This window comes from Alligator mississippiensis, chromosome 13 (genome assembly GCF_030867095.1).
Source record: "Alligator mississippiensis isolate rAllMis1 chromosome 13, rAllMis1, whole genome shotgun sequence".
Taxonomy (NCBI): domain Eukaryota; kingdom Metazoa; phylum Chordata; order Crocodylia; family Alligatoridae; genus Alligator; species Alligator mississippiensis.
This window is the reverse complement of record NC_081836.1, coordinates 58,608,029-58,631,329: the sequence shown is the minus strand read 5'-3', so window position 1 is coordinate 58,631,329 and position 23,301 is coordinate 58,608,029. Positions and strand designations below refer to the sequence as shown.

The window sequence follows — 23,301 nt, the reverse complement described above, 5'->3', positions numbered from 1 at the left end:
CAGTTTGCTCCGAGCTGAAACTGAACCAGAGGCGTTTGCCCACTTAAATATATCATGCATGCTCTTCTAGTTAAGAAACAACCCCATACCCCCAATCTAGAAGGTCAGTTTCTGTTCCCAGGCACAACCGTTTCCACAATTTAAATGGATTTGCACTGCTGCTCACAGGAGGCAAGTACCTTCATCATAGGTAGGAAGATACAGAAGGCACAAAATTGTGTATTAAAGGACCCAAGTAAATCCCTGAGCCTGCAACAGAGCCTTGCAACAGCTTTCCCCACCACTCTATTCCCTATTACTTTGAGAACATTAAGCTTTTCTGCCACAACAGAAATGAATTAATCTAGAACCACAGGTAAAGCACAAGACTTTCCCTTTTGGGATATTATTATGATTAATTCTTCCATACCCAAAGCCACCTAAAGAGAGCAAAGCAGCCTCACTGCTTACTCTAAAGACAGATTCTTCCTACTGAAATCTAAACGCTGCAAGTCTAATTGCTCATGGTTTGTTCTCCCTGACAACACCACCCTCTCCCCCAAACCTTAAGGGCTAGTTCCCCAGAAAGGCCCTTAGAAAAAACATTTCAAGAGTGAGAATGCCCAAGTCTGCATAAAGGTAGGTCTTACCAGAACCACTGCTGCTCTCCTTGCTGGACATGGCACTTGAAGGCAGTAGCTGCTGATGTACCTGTGCTTGCTGGTCTGAACTGCTGCTACCATTTGGGACATTTTTATTCCACATATTCACATTTTTGTAGTTGTATTTGCTTGGATCACCCCAAGCAGAAGTCCCATCATCAATCTCCATTTTACGGCGTATTGACTCTGGGGATGGCTCCTCCCATCCTGTGGGTTCGTCTTCCTTGGCTGGAGTTGGCATCGGTCCACCCAACCAGCCTGACCCTGGCGGTTTACTGGGGGCAGACGGTGCTCCCCAAGATCCAACATCTTGTTGCTTGTTCCAGTCTGGAGAGTTGATTGGCTTTGATGAATCCCCCCAACCTGGAGGCTGATTGGATTTGGGGGGTTCTCCCCAGCCCTGGCTCTGATTAGACTTTGCAGGCTCATCCCATCCTGAAGAATTATTTGGGTTTGCATTGCTACCTCCCCAAGTAACAGAATTTGATTTCCCAGGCTCGTTCCAACCAGACACTGATCTGTCACTGTCGCTACCTCCTGAACTTGATTTCTTAGCCTCACCCCAATGGTTGTTTCGTGCATTTTCCCCCCAGCTATCGCTGGCAGAAATCCCCCAGCCTTGGCTGGCTTTCTGTCCATCTCCCCATCCCTGTTTGATCTTCTGTGCATCATTCCAAGACGACTTGTCCTCTTTGCCACTTCCCCATGATTGATTGCTCTTGACCATTACTGTAGCAGCAGAATCCTCTTCCCACCCCCCTTGGCTGTTAGACCCTTTGGAGTCTCCCCACTTTGTAGCAGACTTTGGATCTCCCCACCCTGATACAGATGAGGTATCATTACTATTAGTACTAGGTCTATCCACACACCCCCCTGAGCTGGAAGTCTGTGTCACAGAGCCTCCCCAGGCCTCTGTCCCATTGTCAGTCTTTCTTTCACCTCTTGGCGACGTTTCGGTATCCCAGGCAGTGTTCTGTTTGATTGGAGTCTGTCCCCAACCCGAGTTGGAAAGGACACGCGGATCCAAGTCAGTTCTGTTCACAATACTTTGGAGTAATGCATGCTGGTCAACTTTTCTTCTCTCTCGGTTCTGCCCGTCCGCAGTTAATCTCTCTTCGTGACACGCAGTGCTCTCTGCGCTACCTTCACTATCCCCACTACCTGTTTTGGCCCATACGTTGCTCTGCTCCGCTATCTGCGGCGCAGCAGAACTCTGGCTATTAACTTTAATGTCATCCTCCTCAGTAGATTTCCATCCATTTGTAAACTTCCTACTGTTTCCACTTACACTCTCATTGGAATGCTGATTGCTAGGCAGTTTATTCCATTCCCCGTTTGAAATGTTAGTGCCAGTGTTTTGTGCAGGGTTGCCCCATCCTCTTCGACTTCCTCCGGCACTCGCACCGTTTCCACTTCCCCATGGCAGATTTTGGGAGCTGACTGTCCCTGCCTCCCATACCCCTCCTCCTTTATTCCCATTCATTTGATAATTGGTGCTGCCAGGCCCACTGCTGCCCGGCTGCATTAGAGTTGCATTCACAGTGTCACCATTAGCTTGGCTGTTTGGGCCTGAACATTTGTCTCCAGAGTAATTGGAACCATAGGCACCCCATGTAGTACCATAAGAACCCCCATTTTTTGCCTCACCATTGCTAAGATGAGAAATGGAAGTGCCATTTGTAACTGGAGAGGCCTGAATCTGAGAATGATTCATTGTGCTCATGCGCCAGGCCCCGTGCCCTGTATTATTAGGCAGTTCGTTAATCTGCATCGAACCAGCAGAGTTTGGTAAACTAGAGGTCATAAAGTTAGTAGTGTTATTTGGTCCATTCATTTCAGTGTTAAGGTTTTGAGGTTGCCCACTGAATGAAACTTTCCTTGTACCATTTACTTCAGAATCACCATTTTCCTGAAGGCTTCCCCAGGAACCATGGGCTGAACCACCCACTTTAGAGTTAATACTCTGATTATTAGATATCTGACCTATGGTACTGCACTGAATATTTGTGCCAGAATTACCATTCCCTACAGACCCTTTCAGGGCGTGTCCATTGTTCTCCAATACTGGCCAGGCACCATGGTTGCCATTTGAATTCAAAGTGCTTGGATTTAACCCTCCATTTGATGAAGAGTTTATGGTGCCCCAAGCATTCATTCTATTGTTGCTACTTTCAGATTTGCTGTCAGGAGCATCCACAGAAACTTGACATGTGCTTATTATGGATCCATGGGACAAACCCCACGGCCCATTAATACTTCCATTGCCCACATTATTGCTGTTGCTACCAACCACAAACTTATTTTGAGAACCATGTCCAATGCCGTTCCGAATACCATCATTTTCACCACCTGTGCTCCCTGAAGCCATTATAACGAGGTTTCTCTCCGACCCAGAGCTAGAGGCAGAGTCAGTGTCCATACATTCTGATGCCAACTCTGGGTCACTGCCAGTGATTGATGGCCATGCTTCTTTGTCAGAGCCGTCTACAATAACTTTGTCCCAGTTTGTGCTGGAGTCACTATTTGTAGAGACGGGTCCCCAGTGAGAATTGTCATAATGAGATCCTAGACCACTGTGGTTCAGATCTAAAAAAAAAAAAAAGGAAAGGAAAACCCAATGTTACTTCAGTTACACACACAGGCGAGCAGAAAAATGCCAAGTGAGAGGCAGCTTCTACATTGCAAAGAGTGTTAAAACTAGAGTCACTGGATGTTATGAAGACATCTTAATACAGCAACATTCACAAAGACTACTTTGCAGGACCCTTCGCAATGATATTAATAGGCATTTCTGCATGTACTTAAAAGTGCTAAATACTCCATATGCCCAGAATTCAAGTAGGGCTTCTGATTACACACGGTGTTTTCATATGTTTTCTTGTGCAGATGTAGAGTACTGTATGAAAAATACAGTAACAAAAACCAACACCTGGGTAAACTTTGAGAAGAGGTAGCCTGAAAAGTACCATGTCAGGGCCAAACAGGAAGTTAATCTGTACTACTACGATAAACATCATTAAAAGACAAGGGATGTGAAATCAAGACACATACTTCTGTACTTCAACCCACATACACAGAATTAGGAAGCATATTACAAGAAGTCACTTTGAAAACGCAAGGCAGAGGTAAGATTTAAGGAGGAAGCAGTTTATTGAGAAAAAGTTTAGTTGTCTCTGGAACTGAACCTAAGATCATTTGCTTTGAAAAAAAGCTTGATAGGACTCAACTGAGATGCTCAAAATTATGATGAACAGAGCAAAAGAGGATCAAGTCCTTTCCCTGTGAGGTTCACTGCTATAGGAGTTAAAAGAACCCACATATCATGGCTCAATCTAGACCTATAGAAACAAAATAAGAGTAATTACAAATGCACTCCACCAAGCCAACTCCATGCATAAACTGAGAAGGAATTCTCCATCCATTTACAAACTTGTCACAATAGGCTCTATGCACATTAAGGCGCTTTAAAATAAGTGGTCACGTTCCATTAAAGCACCAAATACTAGTCTTGCCAAAGGCAGAATCATGTCTGAAATGTGCTACCTGCCACCCTTCGTTATCTGTTATAGAGACTTGAACTTTTGTTTCACTGTCAGGTTTGACATGGTTAGAAAAAACCTTCCTCTTAAAAATAGCATTTGGTGAGAATTGTGTGTAGCTTACTGTACATAACGTGGAAGGGTAAGACAGCAGGACAGCTACATGGGAAGACGATGCTACAATGTGAACACAGTATTAAGCAAACAAAATACTGAAACCTGAATTCTGACTGGTTAATTGGCTTAATGTTTCTATTAACAGGGACAGAGATAACAATGTACATTCTTAAATATTTTATACACATGAAAATGTGTTTCTTTCCATTAGAAGTAACAACTACTTTGCTTTATTTTATTTTTTTTAAACAGATTATTTCTTTATTTACTTACAGGCTTTGCTAACCATCAGAGCTAATGCTTTTGCTTAGAACATTAAAAGTTTATGGATCTAATCACCAGTTACCTAGTGTGCTTGACAACTACTTCAACTGGTATAAAAAAGTTTTTTTTTGTTTAAAAAAGCAAATCTGTATGGCAGAATTACACAAACCAGCTAGACAAACACTAATTTTTCTACAACCACGACTGGAACAGTCTGCATAAGGGGGCACACACTACTTGTGCATTTAATAAGATGCAACTGTATTTACATGCACGGCTTCTTAGAGACTAATGGTTCAGAAAGGCATGAGCTCTTGTAGGCAACAGCCCTCTTCCTCAGATGCTATGATTAGTTTTGTATAGTTATTTTTGGTTAAGGAACCAGAGTATGAATAGCATCTGACGAAGCAGGTAAAATATAATCCCAGGGGAGAATGGCTGCGTATTGAGCGCAAAGCTCACTCGCTTCTGCCGTCTCACATTTGGTTTAAGTGCATTTTACATTTTTAGCAACATATGCAATGGCACCTTGCATCTGAATGGACTGTTATGTTGATTTGATTACTGTATCTGAGCATCTCCAGGAACTGTACCTATTAACACCTAGAATTAAAACCAAGGGCCATGTACTCTCCTGTTACTAAGATACCACCCATCTGTTGCAAGATTATTATGTTCTAAAGACATTTAGAAAGATGGTTACTTTTTAAAAATAGTGATATTAAATGTATGGGCTCTTCTCGTTTGAACTGTACCTTATGGACTGCCAGAAAACCGAAACATGAATCTTGGGTCAGATTCCTTTTAACAAAACAGAAGCCTGAACTCCAGAATGACTGATAAAGTAAAGAGCTCATTCGGCACCACTCTGCCAACATTTATGTCACTGTCTGCAGCCTTGATAATGCTGCAAGACACAGGAAGGCAAGAGCCTCTTTTCACTGGAACTTTTAGGCTGAAACACCGCAGAACAAGGGCAAAAGAGTCATGCTCCCGCCCCCCCCTTTCCCCCAAAAAATCAGAAATTCAAAGGAACTGAAATTAAGATTTCCAACAGGACAATCTGTCAATGAACGGATTCTGGAACAATGGTTTTCAATATTGCCCTACTTCTAATACAATTAGAAGGACCACTGTAATGAAAACATATACTATAATAAAATTAAAAAATGCCAAACCTTGAAACCTTTACCTAATACCATAAAATAGATCATATAAAAGAGGGATTAGTGCAAAGACAACTGAATTCAATATCTAAAAATATATATATTCATAGTAGCACAATCTAATGAGTAAAAAGATGACAGTGCAGTTACTGCAGGCAAGCACCACTCTGTATGTACTGAAACAACCCAAAATCTCACACGTGAAGTTTTTTTTATTTAGAGAGGTTTTCATCTAGATGGCAAAGTTATTTTCTAATTCACAGGGACAGCCACTGAAGACCAAAGGAAAGAAGTTCAGTTTAATATTTATATGTACATTGACTTCCTTGATAGTTCCCCCTTCCAGTATATTGAATGCCAGAACTGAGCTGAAATCTTTGCAAAAAAAAAAAATTAAAATCAATAGCTTTATGGCTCAGAAGCAACTCAAGTGACCCAGCTGAAACTATTTGACCAGAAGTACATCGAGTTACTTAATTTACAACACAATGTAGCACAAATCATCATGTCTACAGGTATATTTTTAGGCAACAGTTAATCCTATCAATAGCAAGCACAAAAGTAGGCAAGAATTACTCAGCAAAAGGCTTTCCGTAACAGTTCGCATGAACCTCAAAATGTGTCTTAACATCACCTGTGAACACCATGGACTGACTACCCTGGAGAGAAGTATCCGTCTAAAAGCCTGACAAAATGCCAAAAGGGATAAAAACTGTACTGATGGTAAAGGTTTGTGTTTTTAAAGGGTTACAGAATGCACGGAGAGGCAACAGAAAACCTAGACAGTCTATGAAAAGTATCTGAACCTGCTCCACAGCCACAAATAACTATGCAACGTGCATTTCTTGGTTTTATGTTACTGAACTACAACAACCACCCAAAAAGAAAAGTCTCAATTAGCATGGACACTTGAGAGAAGTTATGTCTATGAGGGTATCTATCTGTTCAATGTCTTTATTTTTGGTATTCATTTTATTTGCATGTGGTAGAAGAGAGAGGGGACCGGCAGCACAGCAGCAGATGGGTCACGGAGCAGAAAGCAGAGCAGCAAATCACACATGGGAAGGGGACTGAAGTGGCACTTGGGGAGGCTTTGGGGCTAATTTGCGGCACTCCTGCCAAGAGGGTTGGCTCTCACTGATCTAGAGTCACGCGGCGTTACCATGCAGGATGACGGAAAGCTTAGAATATAAACTATTACTTAAGCTTCAGTGATCCTGATGGCCAGAGAAGTCAGACTACTAACATCGCGCAAGATTTTGAGAGCAGAAGTTATAGGAATCAAGGGCCATAGTAGCTGCACGGATATAGAAGGGCCCACACTGAGTGTTAAACAGAAAGGAGTGATCTGGTAGGCTCTGAGGAGGCTCAAACTGAAGAAAACTCAGGAGGACAGAAATCCTGAATCAATTTAAAAAGGTGTCCCCCAGGGAATGAGAGGGGGAAAAAATCAAAGTAAATGCTCAGGGAATTTCCAGTAACAAATTTTCCCCTCCCAGGAGGGACAAGACTCAAGAGGAAGGCATTTCGCATTGACATAATTTTAGAGAATTGCTCTTAGCAACTTATTTTAAAATCCTAACGGGTGAAGTAGAGCAATGGCATCAAAATCTTAAAACTGAAACTTCATCCCTCAGGCATGAGGCCAAGTTTGGTCTAATAAGTCTGCATGAATGTCTGAGAACATAACTCTCCTCCTCTACACAGGACTAGAAAATCTGTTTTTATGAAATAATGCCAAAGAGTTTGTTCAGGAAAAACTTAAGAGCTCAGGTGAGGTATCAAGACAAACTGTTTTAAACCAAGTAACAGCTCAAGGACATAGATATGGTTTGATATTCATAACACTGTGAAAGAACGAGGGAAAAAAATCTCAGGCTGTACCTGAGCTGGGTGCAAGGGACAGGGGCCAGTAAAGAGATTAAGATGACAGCTTGAAAGAAACACAACTTCTTAGAGTTTGTACAGGAGCAAAACTCTTCAGTGGAGACAGGTTTTTCTGGTTACACCTGTCCCCCACAGTTCAGAGCAGGGGTAGGTGACCCCCGGCATGCATGCCAGAGCATGGCACAGAAAGGCACTGTGCTTGGCATGCGTGCCTCAGGGAACGGGCAGGGGCTGCGCTGCTGCAACGAGGATCAGGACCCTTGCATGCCATCTTACAAGTCGAAGTTGTGGAGCCCTGGTTTAGAGGCAGTACACAGTTCATGAACAGTATACAATGATAAGCAAGCACAGAATGCAGAGGGTCCATATAAGTCTTCATACATGGGGCACGCTTTGATGCAAACAGAATTCAAAAGTCTCTTCCCTTGATACACGGGGTCTCTGACTTCCAACGTAAGAAAACCTCTCTTAAAAAACTGTCCATGTTAAATGCCTGAAACTAAATGTAAAGATCTTGAAGAAGCAAGCTCTTACGGGTTAGTTAAACCAAGGCTGTCCAAGCAGCAGCCCATGGGGGTGTTAAACTGCAGCCCGCGCAGTGCCAGACTGCTGTGCTGGCAGGGGGTGAATAAGGGAGGCAGGGGAAAAGATGAGCAATGGCAGGTTTGACCCCTGGGTTCTGGAGCCTGCTGCCACCTTGCCATGGAAGGTGGGCTCCACATGATCTGGATCCAGGCAGCAGGGCCAAATAAACTGGACAGCCCTATCTATGTTAACTATAGGACTATCACACAAATAAATGAAAGGAGTAACTTGGCTCTGAGCTCCCTCTCCACTTTTATAAAGTGTATTTTATACAGCAGTCATCTGGTTTGCTCCCCACCCCTTTCTATTTTTCACAGAAAAAGACTAGTCAGTTTAGTTATCAAGCAAAAAAAGGAGACTTTAGTAAAAACATTCAGACTTTGTTCTTTGAATGACTGCATTTAGGGAAATTAAATATTAGTTTGTCTATGGTGGAGAAGGGAGCAAGGGGAGGTGCTGCAGAACCTCGGATGTCAATGGATTTTGCTTTTCACCTTGGAGAGAAGTAAAGGGTATTCTGGTTGCTAGGGAGATAAGGAAAGAGAGAATAGTTTCTGGCTGCTCCTCTTCATGTTTTTGAATCCTTCACACCTTTTTCATACAAACCATGGGGGTTCCAAAGCACTTGCAATACAATTCAGATTCTGAAGAATACTTGCATTTTCCTGGGTAAACAGCACATCGTTTTACTACAAGCATAATTATACACAGACATGTCAGGCTTCCAAAACAGGAAGAGGCCATAATTACCAAAAATGAGCCTTTCCTCCCAGCTGTCAGAGTTTTTGATATAAAATGCAGGTTTTTACAGATTATTAAAATTCATACCATCCAGAGACACCAATTTCTTTTTATAGAACATGAATTTAAATATTAAGTTCATAAAGATGATTGCACATTAAAGGTCTACATTTCACAGAGCACGTATTCCCACTCTGCAGCTGGCATGGGCTGCATGATGCTTTAAAGTGTCAGGTATAGTTAGTATTAGCTTTGGTATAATATTACAATTATATTATGCAATTGAACAAATAAAGAACGTGTGTTTTAAGTCAGGCAACCACATCACCATTCAGACAAACCACCAAACAACAAAAATAATAATAATTAAAGAAATGAATGTGTGAAATATGGAACTTTTACAAACACACGTAGTGCAAAACAAACAGGAGATTGAAAGAGGTATGCGTCACCTGACTGGTTAGGGGAGTGGCTGACCAAGTCCCGAATGGGAGGCATGCCTATGAAAAAGCAAGAAATCACAGAATTGTTATTGAAGTATTCCTTTGATAGCCTTTCCCTAGAAGTATTCAATTATTTTAGAACTATTTATTAGCATCTCTGAGAAAAAAAGATGTTCATGTCAAAAGGGCAAACATTCGCCTTCAACAGATGGTGCGGATTGCGAGTTATGAACTCTCATCCAATTTTAAAAGCAGTAAAAAACAAGTTGAAATGTACTTGTAACAAAAAAATTCTTTTTTTTTTAAATAACCTGCCATGAGAGCACTACATATGCAGAATTCAGTAATTTGGCATTTCACTTGTGCTCAATGTCTCCATTGCTACTTGGTTGCTATAAAACTTGATGTTTTATTGAAAACTAGCTATTCAGAAATGCACCTTATTTTGAAAAAAAGTTTGATTTCTAAAAGTTGAACTTCAGAGGTAGTTTTCTGTCATTAAAACCTAAACTGCCCTTCTTAGACTCACTAAACTACAGGAAAAATTCTGGATGTTGAAGAAGGCCCAAACCAAAGTCTCGCCATAAAACAAGTAACCACAACCCCCTTCCCATTTCCTTGAAATCCTTGTTTTTATATGTGTATCTGCTAATTCTTTTGCTTCTTGGCTTATTAGCTTCAGCCTCTAAAAATAGGCCTCTAAAAATAGGCCAGGTTTGTTCTGCACAGGCCTAAAGCAAGACAAGCTTCTGAACGTTGTACTTTTGCAAACTTCTGTTTCCTTCAGATGAGTACAGCCTATCGACAGTATTTGCAAATCAAACTGCCTAATAGTTTTATATCCATTGTTATTTGTTCTTTCAGATCTATTATACCTGAAACTTCAAAGGCCTCGCAAATTAGCGTGTGGCCCATTCTTACCGAGACCTTTCAAATCTGAACCCCCTTTCTGGGTAATTTAACAAAAAAAAGTGCAAGTCACATGCAGCATCTTTTGCTTCTGCAGGCTCCTGTTTTAATACAATTTTACAGCAGCTTTGGTCAGAGGTACAAGGATAAGATGAGAAGTGCCCAAGGTCAGACAAAGAATCAAAGTAACTCAGCCTGGATTGAAGCCAGGAACCTAACAGCTTCTGATCTGTGCTCTACCTATGGAAGTGCTGCTTAACAATGATGTTTTTAAAAACTGGGCTATATTAACAGCCATATACGCTAGCTTGGCTACTAAATGCTCAATGCAAAGTCCTTGCCATTCTGACTTAGACTACAAGCAAATCAAGATCTTCCAGATGGTCAAGATAAAAGACTAGATGCAACAGGAAGAAGAGAACAGTGAATAGATGCAATTGAAATATCCACCTCATGAAATCTGCAAGGGAGACACTTTAATAAATGAAACCATTTAAGCTGGTGTGGACAATTTCTGATACAGAGCTGCCTGTAAACTAATTTCTCCAACAGTCACTCGTGGAACAACACTGCTGGGCCTCAGCCTCCTGAGCTTCGCTAGAAAGACTAAGGCTTGAAGAAAAAGGATTCAAATGTTCTACAAAGAAGAAACGCACCTACTCGCATGGTTACTGGGACCATCCTCATTTGGGCTTCACACCTAGAAGGAAGTTAAGTAAGCTTTCCACGTGGAATAATGGGGACCTACAGGATAACTGGCAAGAAGCAGTCTTTTTTGTAGAACGTGCATTATCAAGGGCCCCCAATCCAGAATACTTACATCAGCCCCCCCTGCCCTTTACACAGTGCCAAAGGATACGGGCACACGAACAAGTTACTGAGAGACCAGCTTGGGTTTGAATTTCATGTCCATCAGTGACACTTTAGCAAGCCTGCGTACACGCACTTATCCTGCTGTAAATGCGAGGTAGCTCGCTCCTCCACGGACACGGGGGGGAGCACCCCTATGTTTACTATCCAGTGGGAAGGCAGACACGGATGTATTTTAAGTTCACATTGTGGCTGAGCTGGGGAATAACACACGCAAGCCTGCCTCTAGGAGTAACTCGCAACCAACCTGTATTCTGGATGCAGAAGATCTGTCGAGACCTCTAGATTCAGAATTTTGACAATCCTGTCCTAACACAAGTTTCCACTCTGAAGCTTTTGACTTTCCTATATATCTGATGTTGAAAATGCAAAATTCATTGTAGCGCCGCATATCTGCACAGTGGTGCTCTTATAAAAATCAAAAGGATGCGAATTAAAAGAACAGAAAGTTTTAGGAATTAAATGCTGGGATACCGACCCCTCGTAGGATGCCCAAGGTTGTTCTGGTGGATAAGGAAGAAATAAGGACAAGGAAGGCAAAATGAGATTATTTACATCACTTCTCTTCAGATGACAGCACCAAGACACATCTTCAAATGCATTTTATATTCTGCCAATCTATGGCCACCCCCAGAGAATGCTCTACACTAAGTTATTGTTGTCCATAATGATAAGATACTTCTTAGGTATAATCCAAACAGTTCTTGGAGTCCCTACCCCTGTGGAAATGCAAGAAGTCATAAAAACTTAGTATATCGCCTCACCTACACATCTCAAACCAGGTTACAAACAACTCCTAATACTCTTTTGGAACAAACATGCTTCCTATTTTATACACGAAAATGGAGCCTTTGGGCACCAAAAGGCACGAGTCGCAGATGGGTGTAGGACCCTGATCTCCCAGTCTTCTGTGGCAGCTCTTGGACCACCTTGCCTGGCATACCTAAAGATAATTTGGGCACAGTACAATGGGACCGATGGCCCAGTAATGGACTTGAATGGCTCATTTACACTGTTCCAGCAATAGAAGATTTTCCAGGATGCCATGATTACTCTCCCTTCTTTAAAAAGTTTCCTTACCTTCTAGTTACTGTATGGACAGAGACCCAAAGGGACACAGATTTATGAGCTGATTCAAAGAGCAGAACCACCAACAAAGCAATAACTCAACCCCTTAGGAAGGGATGAGAGCAGAAATGGAGATTACTAGGCCACAAAACCACACCAAGGGTACCCAACATGGGAAGAGGGAAGGAGTGCAAAATCCCACGGAATTACACATCAACATTTTCCTCAAGTGGCAATCCCATCAGCAACTGCATCAGGAGAAAAACAAGTGGCTTTGCAAGCTAGTGTGCAAATGAAATCCTGGAAGAGTTTACAGTTAGAGAGGTTGTTTAATAGGTTACAAGTGAATCCATCTTTGGATGACTACCTGACATGCTAAGTGACTTGACTAACATAGACCAGCTCTTCAGAGAACAAAATTTTGTCTTTAAAGAATTAGAAAAAAAGTACTAACATTTTTATTTTAAAACCTGGCTATAAGAAAAATCAGGACTAAAGAGAAGCTGAAGAGAATAATCACCATTTAAAAACTAATACCCAGATTTGTAAAAAAAAGATACTAGTAGTTTAAAAAACATAATATTTACTGAACATTGTAACAAGGTTTCCATTTATGCTATTAAAGGTATTTATTTGCAGAGTATTTGAGAGAAGCTTCTTTAACTGTTTACCTTCAAGTTAAGATATGTTATTATTTTCTTGATTATGTGACCACAGCAGATGAATCTGTGATTAGATCAATGATCTCTACATCTAAAGTACTGAGCTTTCCCTAAGAATTCTTCTAAGAAGAAAGCAACTATTGTGCACTGGACCTCTCTGGGTCATATCCACTATGGTGGCACACACCAATGATCTCTGGAAATACTAAGAATGGTAAGAAATATCAGTGCCTCAGATAAAAACAGTTTTGCTCATATCAAGCATGCATGGTGCATCACAAGTACTTCCAAAAAAGTGAAAAAAAAATAAACAACCCCTAAATGCAGCTGCAAATACTAGCACAAGAAACCCAAACATTTAAAGGGAAAGATGATGGTTGATTGTCGAAGAATATCATGTTTTGTTTCAATAAGTTAGATCTCTGGAAAAGGAGTTATTTCTTTTCAGGCAGGAATACATTACCTTTATCTTACTAGAAGCGTCCGAAAATTAGCTGTTAAAGTGTAAGCTTTACACATCCGATGTATGGAACTTATTACAAAGTTGTTGCAAGAAAAGGTATATCAAGCCAACATAGGTAAAAAGACAAAAAGGTTCTGAACCCACAGATGAAGATAAAAGCTCATGAGGCCAAGCTCCTCCGGAAGTCCACAATCCTTGGGGTGGATGAACAAGTTTGGCACTTCACCAAATCTCAACCCTTACATCAGAATATCAATTTTGGATTTTCTGAGCAACACATCCAGGTTCATAACCCTGCTCTGAAATAGGAAACTGGTCAGCTAGCCCTAGAGGTGGTGCACAGCTATCCAAACCACCGCTCCTCAGAGAAGTCTTCACACACGCCCACGGGTTCCTTCTATTGTGAACTTGCTGACCAAATCACTAAAAGTGAAATTTAAGCCAGCGGTTCCCCATCTGTGGGCAACATGTCAGTGATACGCGTTAACAGATTAATTTTAATTACTTTATATGACAAAAATTTGCTGGTGGTACTTAAGGTTGTATCATTTTAAATTGGTGGTGTGCAATCTGTCAGAGTTTGGGAACTGCTGATCCAGGCGATTCAAAGTGTATAAGCATCTACAGAATACAAACAAGTGTGGAGTCAGTGCTTTAAAGATGAACTGTGAATTATCCACATTTCAGCTAGTAGGAAGTGATCACAGAAGACCATCTTTTCAAATTATCACTTAACTGGCACACTATGCTATTTCTTTCACTTAAAACATACACCATGCTGTTCACATTTAGAAACATTATAATATAGTTAGCAAAGAAATAACTTCACTGAAGTTAAATAAGACACCCCATCTCTCACCTGGCTGTTTTTTGCTGCTGTTCGGCACTTCGCCGTTGGTCGCTGGCTGTTTATTTGCAACAGTGCTACCTCCTGACTGGCTGTTTAATACTTTAGGAGCAGATCCCAGGTTTGCAGCTATGACCGGTAACTGCTGACCTCGCTTCAGAAGCTGTTTCTGTTCCTGGTGTCGAAATCGTGGTGGTACTTCACGAGGAGGGTATCGAGGCAAGGTCTGCTGCTGCTGCTGCTGATTGTTGGCTGTGGCCCGCTTGGCATTATTATTAGTGCTGGTTGTTGTGGAAGTGCCGTTGGAGGTGACAGGCTGAGGCTGGCTTACACTGGTCTTTGTTTGTTCTGGCACTGCCCCCCCCCAAAATAAAAAAGGTGAAGAAAATCAGTCACTGGTGCAAGTTTTCAAATCCAAAGACAGCACAAGAAACAAATATTCTGGGCTATTTGTAAACTTTTAGGGAAAGGTGCAACTCCTCTCCTATTACAAGCTCTGCTATGTGCACATCAGCATCCAGCCGAAAGTCCAAATTACCTTTCCTAGACTCGACACTGGCCACGTTACCACATAGCTGAAGTCACAGAATCGGTGGATGTCATGTGCCTGTATAGACACCAAACCCAGACAGAGCAAGGAAGAGGCAGTTGCAGTGCCTGCTATTCTATCTTTGTTCACTCCCCGCAGCTCCTGATCAGGAACACAGCAACCAGATAAAAGGAAGCACACATACGTTTCCTTGGGCCTGGCCTTTAATGCATACAAACAGTGTAAGGTGGTTGATTTTGGGGGGGAAAAAAAACAAGCTAATACTTTGCAGCAACTATTTTCAGACATCCCCCCCACCCCACAAGAAATGGTTTGAAACAACTCTGCCAGAGTTGTTACTGTATGAGACACCTGGTATCATCAGGTCCATCTTACACTGAGGCCAAATTGTTCTGTTTTCGGTTTTCTTTGCTAAAATAACCAGCAAAGAAAATTGCGCTTAGGGTGAGATTTTGAAAGTTGACCAATGGATTTAGCCCCACAACATGACTTCCCTGTAAATTAATGGACCTCTGTGGCTAAATCCCCCACTTGGCTTGGCTATGAAATGATGTGACAAAACCCTAAGAAAAAAATTCTTGCATGCAAGGGACATGCAAAGTAGCGTGTTTTCTTCAGTGGTCCACTAACAAATATAGACCCTTGGTATGAGTTTCAAGGGCAGAGAAAGGGAGTACGCTATTTATTTCAGCTGATTACAAACATGCACACGCCACAATACCACCATCTTCCACTGCTCTGCCACAGCAGTGACCCACTTCTACTCTATTTCACAGCTGAATGGAGAGGGACAGATTTAGGCAGAGGGATGGCCAAAACATAAGTCAATTTAATGCACAGGAGCATGGCAAGAGAAGATATCACACGTAATTAGATAAACCGATAAGCTGGATAAAATGACTAGCAATATTCAACTCGGCTGATGGAAGTTGTTACTTATTTTGGTAAACCACTGAATTCAGCTCTGAACAATGTTTCAGATGCACACATGCAATACTGCAGGAATAACCCATGATCAAATCCATATGATCTGTATAAATGCAATTCAATGTCTTCAAATGTTTTGAACATGCATCCATCCATTTCCCCTGCCTTTGCGCTTTAACTTCTAAACAAAATGCCTTCTAAAATGATATAACAGGGAAGTTTTAACTGTTTCAAAAATGTTACAAGGGAAATACAACATCTAACACAAATGGGATAATTATTGCAGATTTTAATACTCAGTACCCACATATTACTACAGTCCATCTTACCAATTCAACTTTGGGACTTCACCATTCATGATTTGTTTTTATTTAACTCTTCACTAGTAAGTACATGTTATCAATACACTCTGATGCAACTGTTCATACTGGCTAATTTTTTGCAGTTAAAAGGACATAAAAACTTTGATCTAGGGCATGTTGACAGCTATACAAGGATGTCAACCTACTTCCTGCACAGTCTACCGACACTGTGCCAAGACATTATTTGCAGAAAATACTGAATTGCATTACTTGTTAATAAATCCATTTCTGGGCACGTCGTACAAGGAATGTAACGTTTTTTTTGCTGCCCTCCTATTTAGATTATAAAAATCTATGCTGCAGAGACTTTTTTTTTTTTAATCTGGCACAGACTTTCTTATTGGCGCTCAACATAACTCATTATTGGTTCACTCAATATCCTTTGTGTACCCGCACACACAATATATTACAGGAGAGGTGAAAAGAGAGTTAGGAAAAGTCCCTCTGCACTAGCACAGGAAGGAAGCAACATTTTTAGCTTTGCTTGTTATCAAATTAAACTATTTCCTGGATACCTAAATTAATTGGTTAATTGTAAGTGACAGACTACAAGTAAATATGTTCCAATTCGCTAAATAAACCCTAAATAACTATAATATGAACATATACTTTGCTAAACAGTATAAAAAGGCATAGGTCTTATCTAGTCTATACACGTTTCCTTGATAGATAAAATATTATTCTTTGTAGAAAAACTGGCAATTAAATAAAATACAACCAATATGCAGGCAAAACATTTTAGCTTAAGACACTTTCTACTTCCTACCTACAAATCAAACAAGCTCTAAAGCAGAATTTAAAATGTGTGATTTTTCAATTTAATCAAGCATAGATGTTTTTAGGCCCCAAACAATGATTTCTCAAGTGTCACGGAAAGTTTAAAAACCACACAATTTATTCTGTCCATTTGCGCATTTTGTGATCAGCAACTTCGCTGAAGTTTAAACCCTCACTCTCTCACTTTAACATTTAAATGCTACAATATGGCTAGCGTAAACCTGAACTCCCCCTCCAAATCCCAGGGAGCCGTTATCATCTCGTTCCCTGGTTTAACGAGGGTTTGGACAAACAAAACAAACACAAACCCGTTTTGCACATCAGCATTTTGTTCTACGGCACCCTAAAGTAGAAAGACAACTGGGTTAACAGCCTTGCAATGCATTCCCCCTAATTTTCAAGACAAGCAGTAGCAAGATTAGAAAGGAATCGGAGACGACACACAAAGATTCAGAAAGAACAAACCTGCTGAAAACCCACAAGCCCGAGGAAGCTGCAGTTACAGTTTACAGAGAGATTCCAAAGAAAGACGCTTCCAACTTGTGTTGCTTTCCCACTCTGCAGATTTCATTAGAAAATGGAGGAGAAGCATGGTGTCATTTTACTGCTACAAGAGTGCTGCTTGCCAACTTCTGGAGTAGGGGCCCAGTGACTTAAACTCCCCCTCCAATAAAAAAAAATGGCAGCTGTTTGAACAACTTTAATGCAGATGGAAAGAACAGTCTCATTCAAACAAAATCAGCTCCCGAAGATCAGATCGGCCACTACCCCACACACAGAGCAGCACCAGGCTGTCATTTCAATGTTTCTCTCCTTATTTCTGCTTAAGCTGACCTCTTGAAAATGCATGGCACTACACTGTCCTTGCACGTCATGCCCCAAAGAGTTGTCAGTTCGGGAATGCTGAAGGGCAAACAGAGGAAGTCTGGCTTTCGAGCTGACACACGGAAGATGTACTGCTAGAATTTTCGTTGTGGAAAAAATGGCCGCAGCTGTAAGCTCAGCGAGCTGATCTGGAAAATATCTTAACGGTTTGCTAATTCATTAACCCCTGCAGATCTGCAGAAAGGTGAATTATGTGGCACGCAGATGGGTAATTTTAAACAGCCAGTATTTAGAGATCCGTTTACTTTTTCTTTGTACTTTCAAGCTTTAAAAGCCAGGGTAACGTTTTTTTTTTTTCAATAAGGAAAAAAGCATAGTTATGCAAGTCAAACAGGAAACTTCTCAGTACAGTCACAGAGCACACAGATGAGTTTCAAAGGTAGGAAATGTGAGAAAAAGGAATTCAGCTCCCTACCCAGCTATTTTTAAAGGCACTTTCTATTGCAATGGTGATCTGGAGTTTTATTGTTCTGCAGCAAAAGCAGTGGCTTTAAACTCAGTCCTTCTAGAAAACTGGGAAACTTAAAGGCAAGTTAAAAACTATCTAAACTGATGATCTAGCTTACTTTTTTCCCTCTCAAATACTCAACAGTCCAAAGGCAGCAGGAAAATCAGCCTTAACCCCACTGCTCAGGTGCATAAACTACTTCATTCAGGTATGCCTTGTTAATATATGTGCAAGTGCAGTATGGAAAGGGAATTTCACATTACAACTCATTCTTCTGCATAAATTCATCTCGTCCAGTGTTTGGGGTCTGAAGCCATTTTCTTTGTACAGCCACTGTGCAGTTAATGGACATTTTTTATAAATGGGATACTCATGATGAAGGAGTAGGTTTATTTGAGTAGTATCGGATGCAAGTACAATTACACAATTGCTTGGCAAAAAAGCTGTAAGTTAGAGTAGAGGCAGTCTTGCAGCACCTTTAAAATTGGTTAAAGTCTCAAAGCACTTTCCAAATCCTTAATTTATATTACAGCAATGCCCACGGGGCCCCAAATGGCATCAGAGACCTGGTGTGCCCCATGCTGTACAAATCCATAGAAGACAGTGCCCTTCCTCTGAAGAGTCTGCAGTTTTAGCTGCTGAACATATATCTATTCCCTAAAGAGGTGGTGAATGTCTAATTTAAAATCCAACTGCATGAGGAAATGTGCACTCTTTGAGACAATGACACAGTATCAAACGACTATTCGTTTTCATTTGTACGGGTATAATAAATTTACCAGCAATGTAAATCGGAGTACTATATTCCATCCGGAGGTAATGAATAGTTCAGATTTATTTTCCTACTCAGGTTTATGATGACTGGGTTCTGGGACTATCAGGACAAAAATGGTGCAAGTAGTGATCCTAGCTATGGGTTTTAGAGTCGACCAATAGCTTTTTCCTCGCACCACAACTTTTAGTGCAACTTTTCTACAACAAGAAACAAGATAAATTGTTAACAGATCTTATACTCTTGTATTCTATCTCCAACTCATTTGCATAATCAAGAACTTATTAAATTAACGTGACGGAAACTTTCAAAACTAAAAACATTTATTAAATTTCCATCCTGAATACAAGCAGACAGAACTGCTGAATCAGCGAGCTGGACTACACAAATGACAAATTCTGAGTGTGACAAATCATAGTTTAAAGACAGCTCCATGGCTGAATCTCATCACATCCCTACCTTATTGACAAGGACAACCAGAATGGATCACTGCAGCAGAGTTTACAATTAGTTCCCTCTACCTTTCATGTGCTTAAACAGTTTTACTCATAATGCAACATTAGAGTTTTGCTTCCATGTTAATGACTTGCATTAAATCTTGCCTAACAAAAATTGAAAAGCTAACAAAAAAGGTCTTCTTAATCTTCCCAATTAAACTATTTCCTTGTACTGAAAAGGCAATCAAGCAGTCTAAAGACACAGATCAACTCCTTTCTTCCTCTTTTCAGCTATAGGGTCTTACATTTTCTTTCCTTGGTTGTGAGCATCACTGTATCAATTCAGAGGCAACACATATCAGATATGTATTTAAAGTGAACATTACATTTTTTAAAGCAAATATTTACCACTTCCCTAGCCTGTCCTTCACTGTTTTTCTCAATCTACTAATCTATTACAGCATGGTGCAAATATGACACTATTCATAATGCTCAGATGTTGCAGGCCTGTAATGCTGCTGGATTTTATACCTATTATCTTAAAATCTTGGTATGTTAGGAGTGGCTGTGAAGACAAGAGAAGGATTTATTCTGCATTTGATGAAATCACTGCATGCAGTTCATGCACTGTTTGAAAGAGGGATCTTAAAAAAATTAATTGAAAATATTTATTAAGTGTGAAGCTCCCAGGATGCTGTCTAACCTCTTCACCAAGTATGAGGGCCCATGTCCAAAATCTGCCACAAAACCTCACCGATTTAGGCAAGGGAATCCACTGAAATCAATGAATGCAGCATTCACAGGACATCTGTAGATCTGACACTAGGTCTCCTGGGCACCGGTCTGTAATTCTCACTAATGACAGAAGGGTCCATTGAAGACTCCATAACAGCACAATGCAGGAGTTCCTCTTGCCTCAAACTAACGTATGCTATGAATTTTTAAAAAATCCCCTTTCCTCCTGTACAACATTCTTCCATGTTAGGAGCATATTACCCTGCAGCAGTCAGCTTTTCTGTAAGCAAATGTTAAACTGATCAACCATTAGAATTTGAGAGAACCAGATGTGAGCTCACCTCAAAACAGCTGGAACTAGGGCTGCCTACATCGGGTAGCAAAAGGAGAAAACACTTGTACGCGGAGAATCTCAAGTTAGCATGGCTAACACAACATTTTATCCTTGACAAATTGCTAGGAATGTGTCTCAAGTTTAAATATTAATTAAACCCAGTATTTCTAAAGATACAGAATTTAACAACTACATTAGCCCCATGCATATATACACAGTAATTATCAAATTCTTAACTAATATGATCCGAATTAGAATGAAAAAGAAGTTAAACAAGCACAAAGAGGAAAACAATGATTCTCTCTCTCAAAAAGTAGTACTTGAAGCGTAAAATATACAGTACAAATATCCAAAAAACCCTGCAATACTCCCATATGGTTTTGAGCACTTGAGCTCAGTCAGAGCTTGTAGACATGAGCACACTAATTCTTTGCAGGAAATTTAAATTCCAAATTCAGTATTTAATTTCAAAGATGGTCACATTAATCACCTGCCTTTCTATCACTCTGAACCCTAATTATACTAATAGGACATCAGTAAGAGCTACCTCAAACAGACACACTGTATCATCTGATTTGTAATAACACTGAATCGGTAGGAGGCTACAAATGTTTTTGTGCATTTTAAATGAACCGAGAAAGAAAAGGAAGAGAAAGGGAAGAATAGGACGACAATGCAGTGTGCAGGGACCTATATATGGTGCTGCCAAAATAAAGGAGAGTTTGACGAGTGGAAGCACGTGCCCTCCCATGACATTTTGGGGGAACCTACAAACACCTTGTTGGCACTGTCTGTACATCTCCCAAGACCCTGTCCCTTCAGTAGTAAAAACATTTTAGACAGCCAATTTCTGTCAATACAATTAAAAAAAAACCCAGAAAGAAGATATAAAATAAATAGTTTTACAGCAACTTACCTTTGATTTTTTGTTCAATGGCCTAGAATAAAAAGAAATAATGTTAATCATTTGGATTTTCTGATACTTTGCCTGTACTTATAGACTCTAACATCATCCTGCGGCTTGACCCTCCTGTTAAAACTGTTCTGATAGCTAAGTGAACAACTGAAAAGAGATTTCCCCCGTTCTACAGCCCCTTACCGGTCTTCAGCTCTGTTGTTTCTTTCCACCTACCAGGCTGTTTAACCTTTATACAAGGCTGAATGAATCTGAGAGACAACTGTATGTGACACATGAACATTCATACACAATCCCAAAGACTATGCTTCTTTAAAATGATTAAAAAAGTAGTGGTGATTATTTACCTAGTATATATAAGACACCTGACATAAAAGGTTTTAGTTTAGCTAAGAAAAATGGGGGTGGGGGAAGGTCCCCTGGTTAGGCAACAGCAAAAGGCAAACCAGGGAACATGGAGAAAGGCAGAGGCAGAGCAAATTTAAAATCTTCACTTTTCACAAAGTTGTCACAAGCTACTTTTAGAGTTGCCCTTGGACACAGCCAACAAGAAATCTGTACTGATAAAGCTGCGCTGCAAAGTAACGGAAAGTTTCCCCTCTCACTCCACAGTTGTGCGGGTCTAACTATGCAAGGGAAGACGGCAAGCCTGATTCTTCATAATATTCTCTCAGCAGCACAAAGGAAACAAAATTATTTCTCTCTCTGAAGACAACTTGTAATAATCTTCCATACTACATGCAACATAGACATCAAAATGTTTTTAAAGCGATATATAGGTGACAGAGCCCTTTAACAGGCATTCAGAAATGGTTCGTGTTACAGCAACTGGCCCGAAGCCTACCATGTTTCTTAAATGGATTACAGCTCATTACTAATAGTTCTCACTGTCGTGCTCTGCTCTTCGACCCCGGAGAAGCGGGGGAAAGCTGACAGATTTGAGAACTATTAGGCTTGAAGATCAGTGCAGTTAGGGTTCATTATATGGTCAGATTATTAACACTCCTAGTGCCATGTCCACATTCGTGTTGATAAAAAAAATCAAAAGTACATTAACTGTTAATACTGTATTTCATATTAAAAGGTTTGTATTGTTACTTTTGTCAAAAAATGATGTGGTCAAAGATATATTATATACTGCCCAATATGTAGGCAGAGTACAATACAAAGCCCAGACTCTCTTTTCCAAGAAATTCATCATTTCTGATGCATTTCTTATGTTTTCTTCATTTTTCTGGACACCAATGTAGCCAACCTCTCTAAATTGTCTTCTGAAGAAAAGAAAAACCACTCCAGCCATTGGAAATGAAAGAAGTGCAAGCACGCGAAGGGCTGCCGCTGCAGAGCACAGCAACGCATGGACTCACCGAGCTCACACTTGCCTACCTCACCTTTACCCCCTGGCTCGGTCCTCCCCCCAACCCTCAAAACTGCTACCAAAATAGGGACCCCATAGCATGCCACAGGCAAGCAGGTGAAAAGAACTCCTTATGATGACCAAAAAACTCAATGTGTGAGCAAAGCTGCCATTACCCAGTATTCAGTGCTTCCCTCCACCTGCCCTACTCCCAGCCCAACCCCCATGCAACTCTGCAAAATGGCTCATTTAAGGACACGAGGACTCTATACTGAAGTTACCTTCCTATGGCAGCTGTGTAACAGGTTTATTGGCAGCAGCATATTAATGCAGTAAGAGCCCTGTCACTTCCCGCTGGCTGACCTACAGATCCCGGGAGCTACAGCAGGCCTAAGGCTGGATTTTTATCACTGCCACAGCTACGACTGCATGAGTTTCAAGTTGATCGTTAAGTCACTATTCTGGCACCCTCTCAAGAGCGACAGAAAAAGGAGGCAATATTTAGCATCTCAGCGGACGACTTGCTAGACTCATCTGTTCACAGTGGTCAGACGTGCCAGGGAAGTTAAAACGTTATCAACTGACTTCTAGCACTAAGC

General features: G+C 40.8%; 1 protein-coding gene across 7 annotated transcripts in view; it reads right to left on the bottom strand.

Annotated features, from left to right (window-relative positions):
• The window catches only part of TNRC6A (trinucleotide repeat containing adaptor 6A), a 51,604-nt gene that overhangs the window by 16,021 nt on the left and 12,282 nt on the right, over window positions 1-23,301 (bottom strand). For 4 of the 7 annotated variants that reach the window (XM_059716622.1, XM_059716623.1, XM_059716626.1 and 1 more), the window contains 4 exons: window positions 21,346-21,367; window positions 14,215-14,556; window positions 9,393-9,440; window positions 630-3,227 (listed from right to left, as the gene is read on the bottom strand). In XM_059716622.1, the coding sequence (XP_059572605.1) occupies window positions 630-3,227; window positions 9,393-9,440; window positions 14,215-14,556; window positions 21,346-21,367 (3,010 nt within the window). The remainder of the gene's footprint in view (window positions 1-629; window positions 3,228-9,392; window positions 9,441-14,214; window positions 14,557-21,345; window positions 21,368-23,301) is intronic. The other 3 variants (XM_059716627.1, XM_059716628.1, XM_059716624.1) reach the window with 1 other exon arrangement.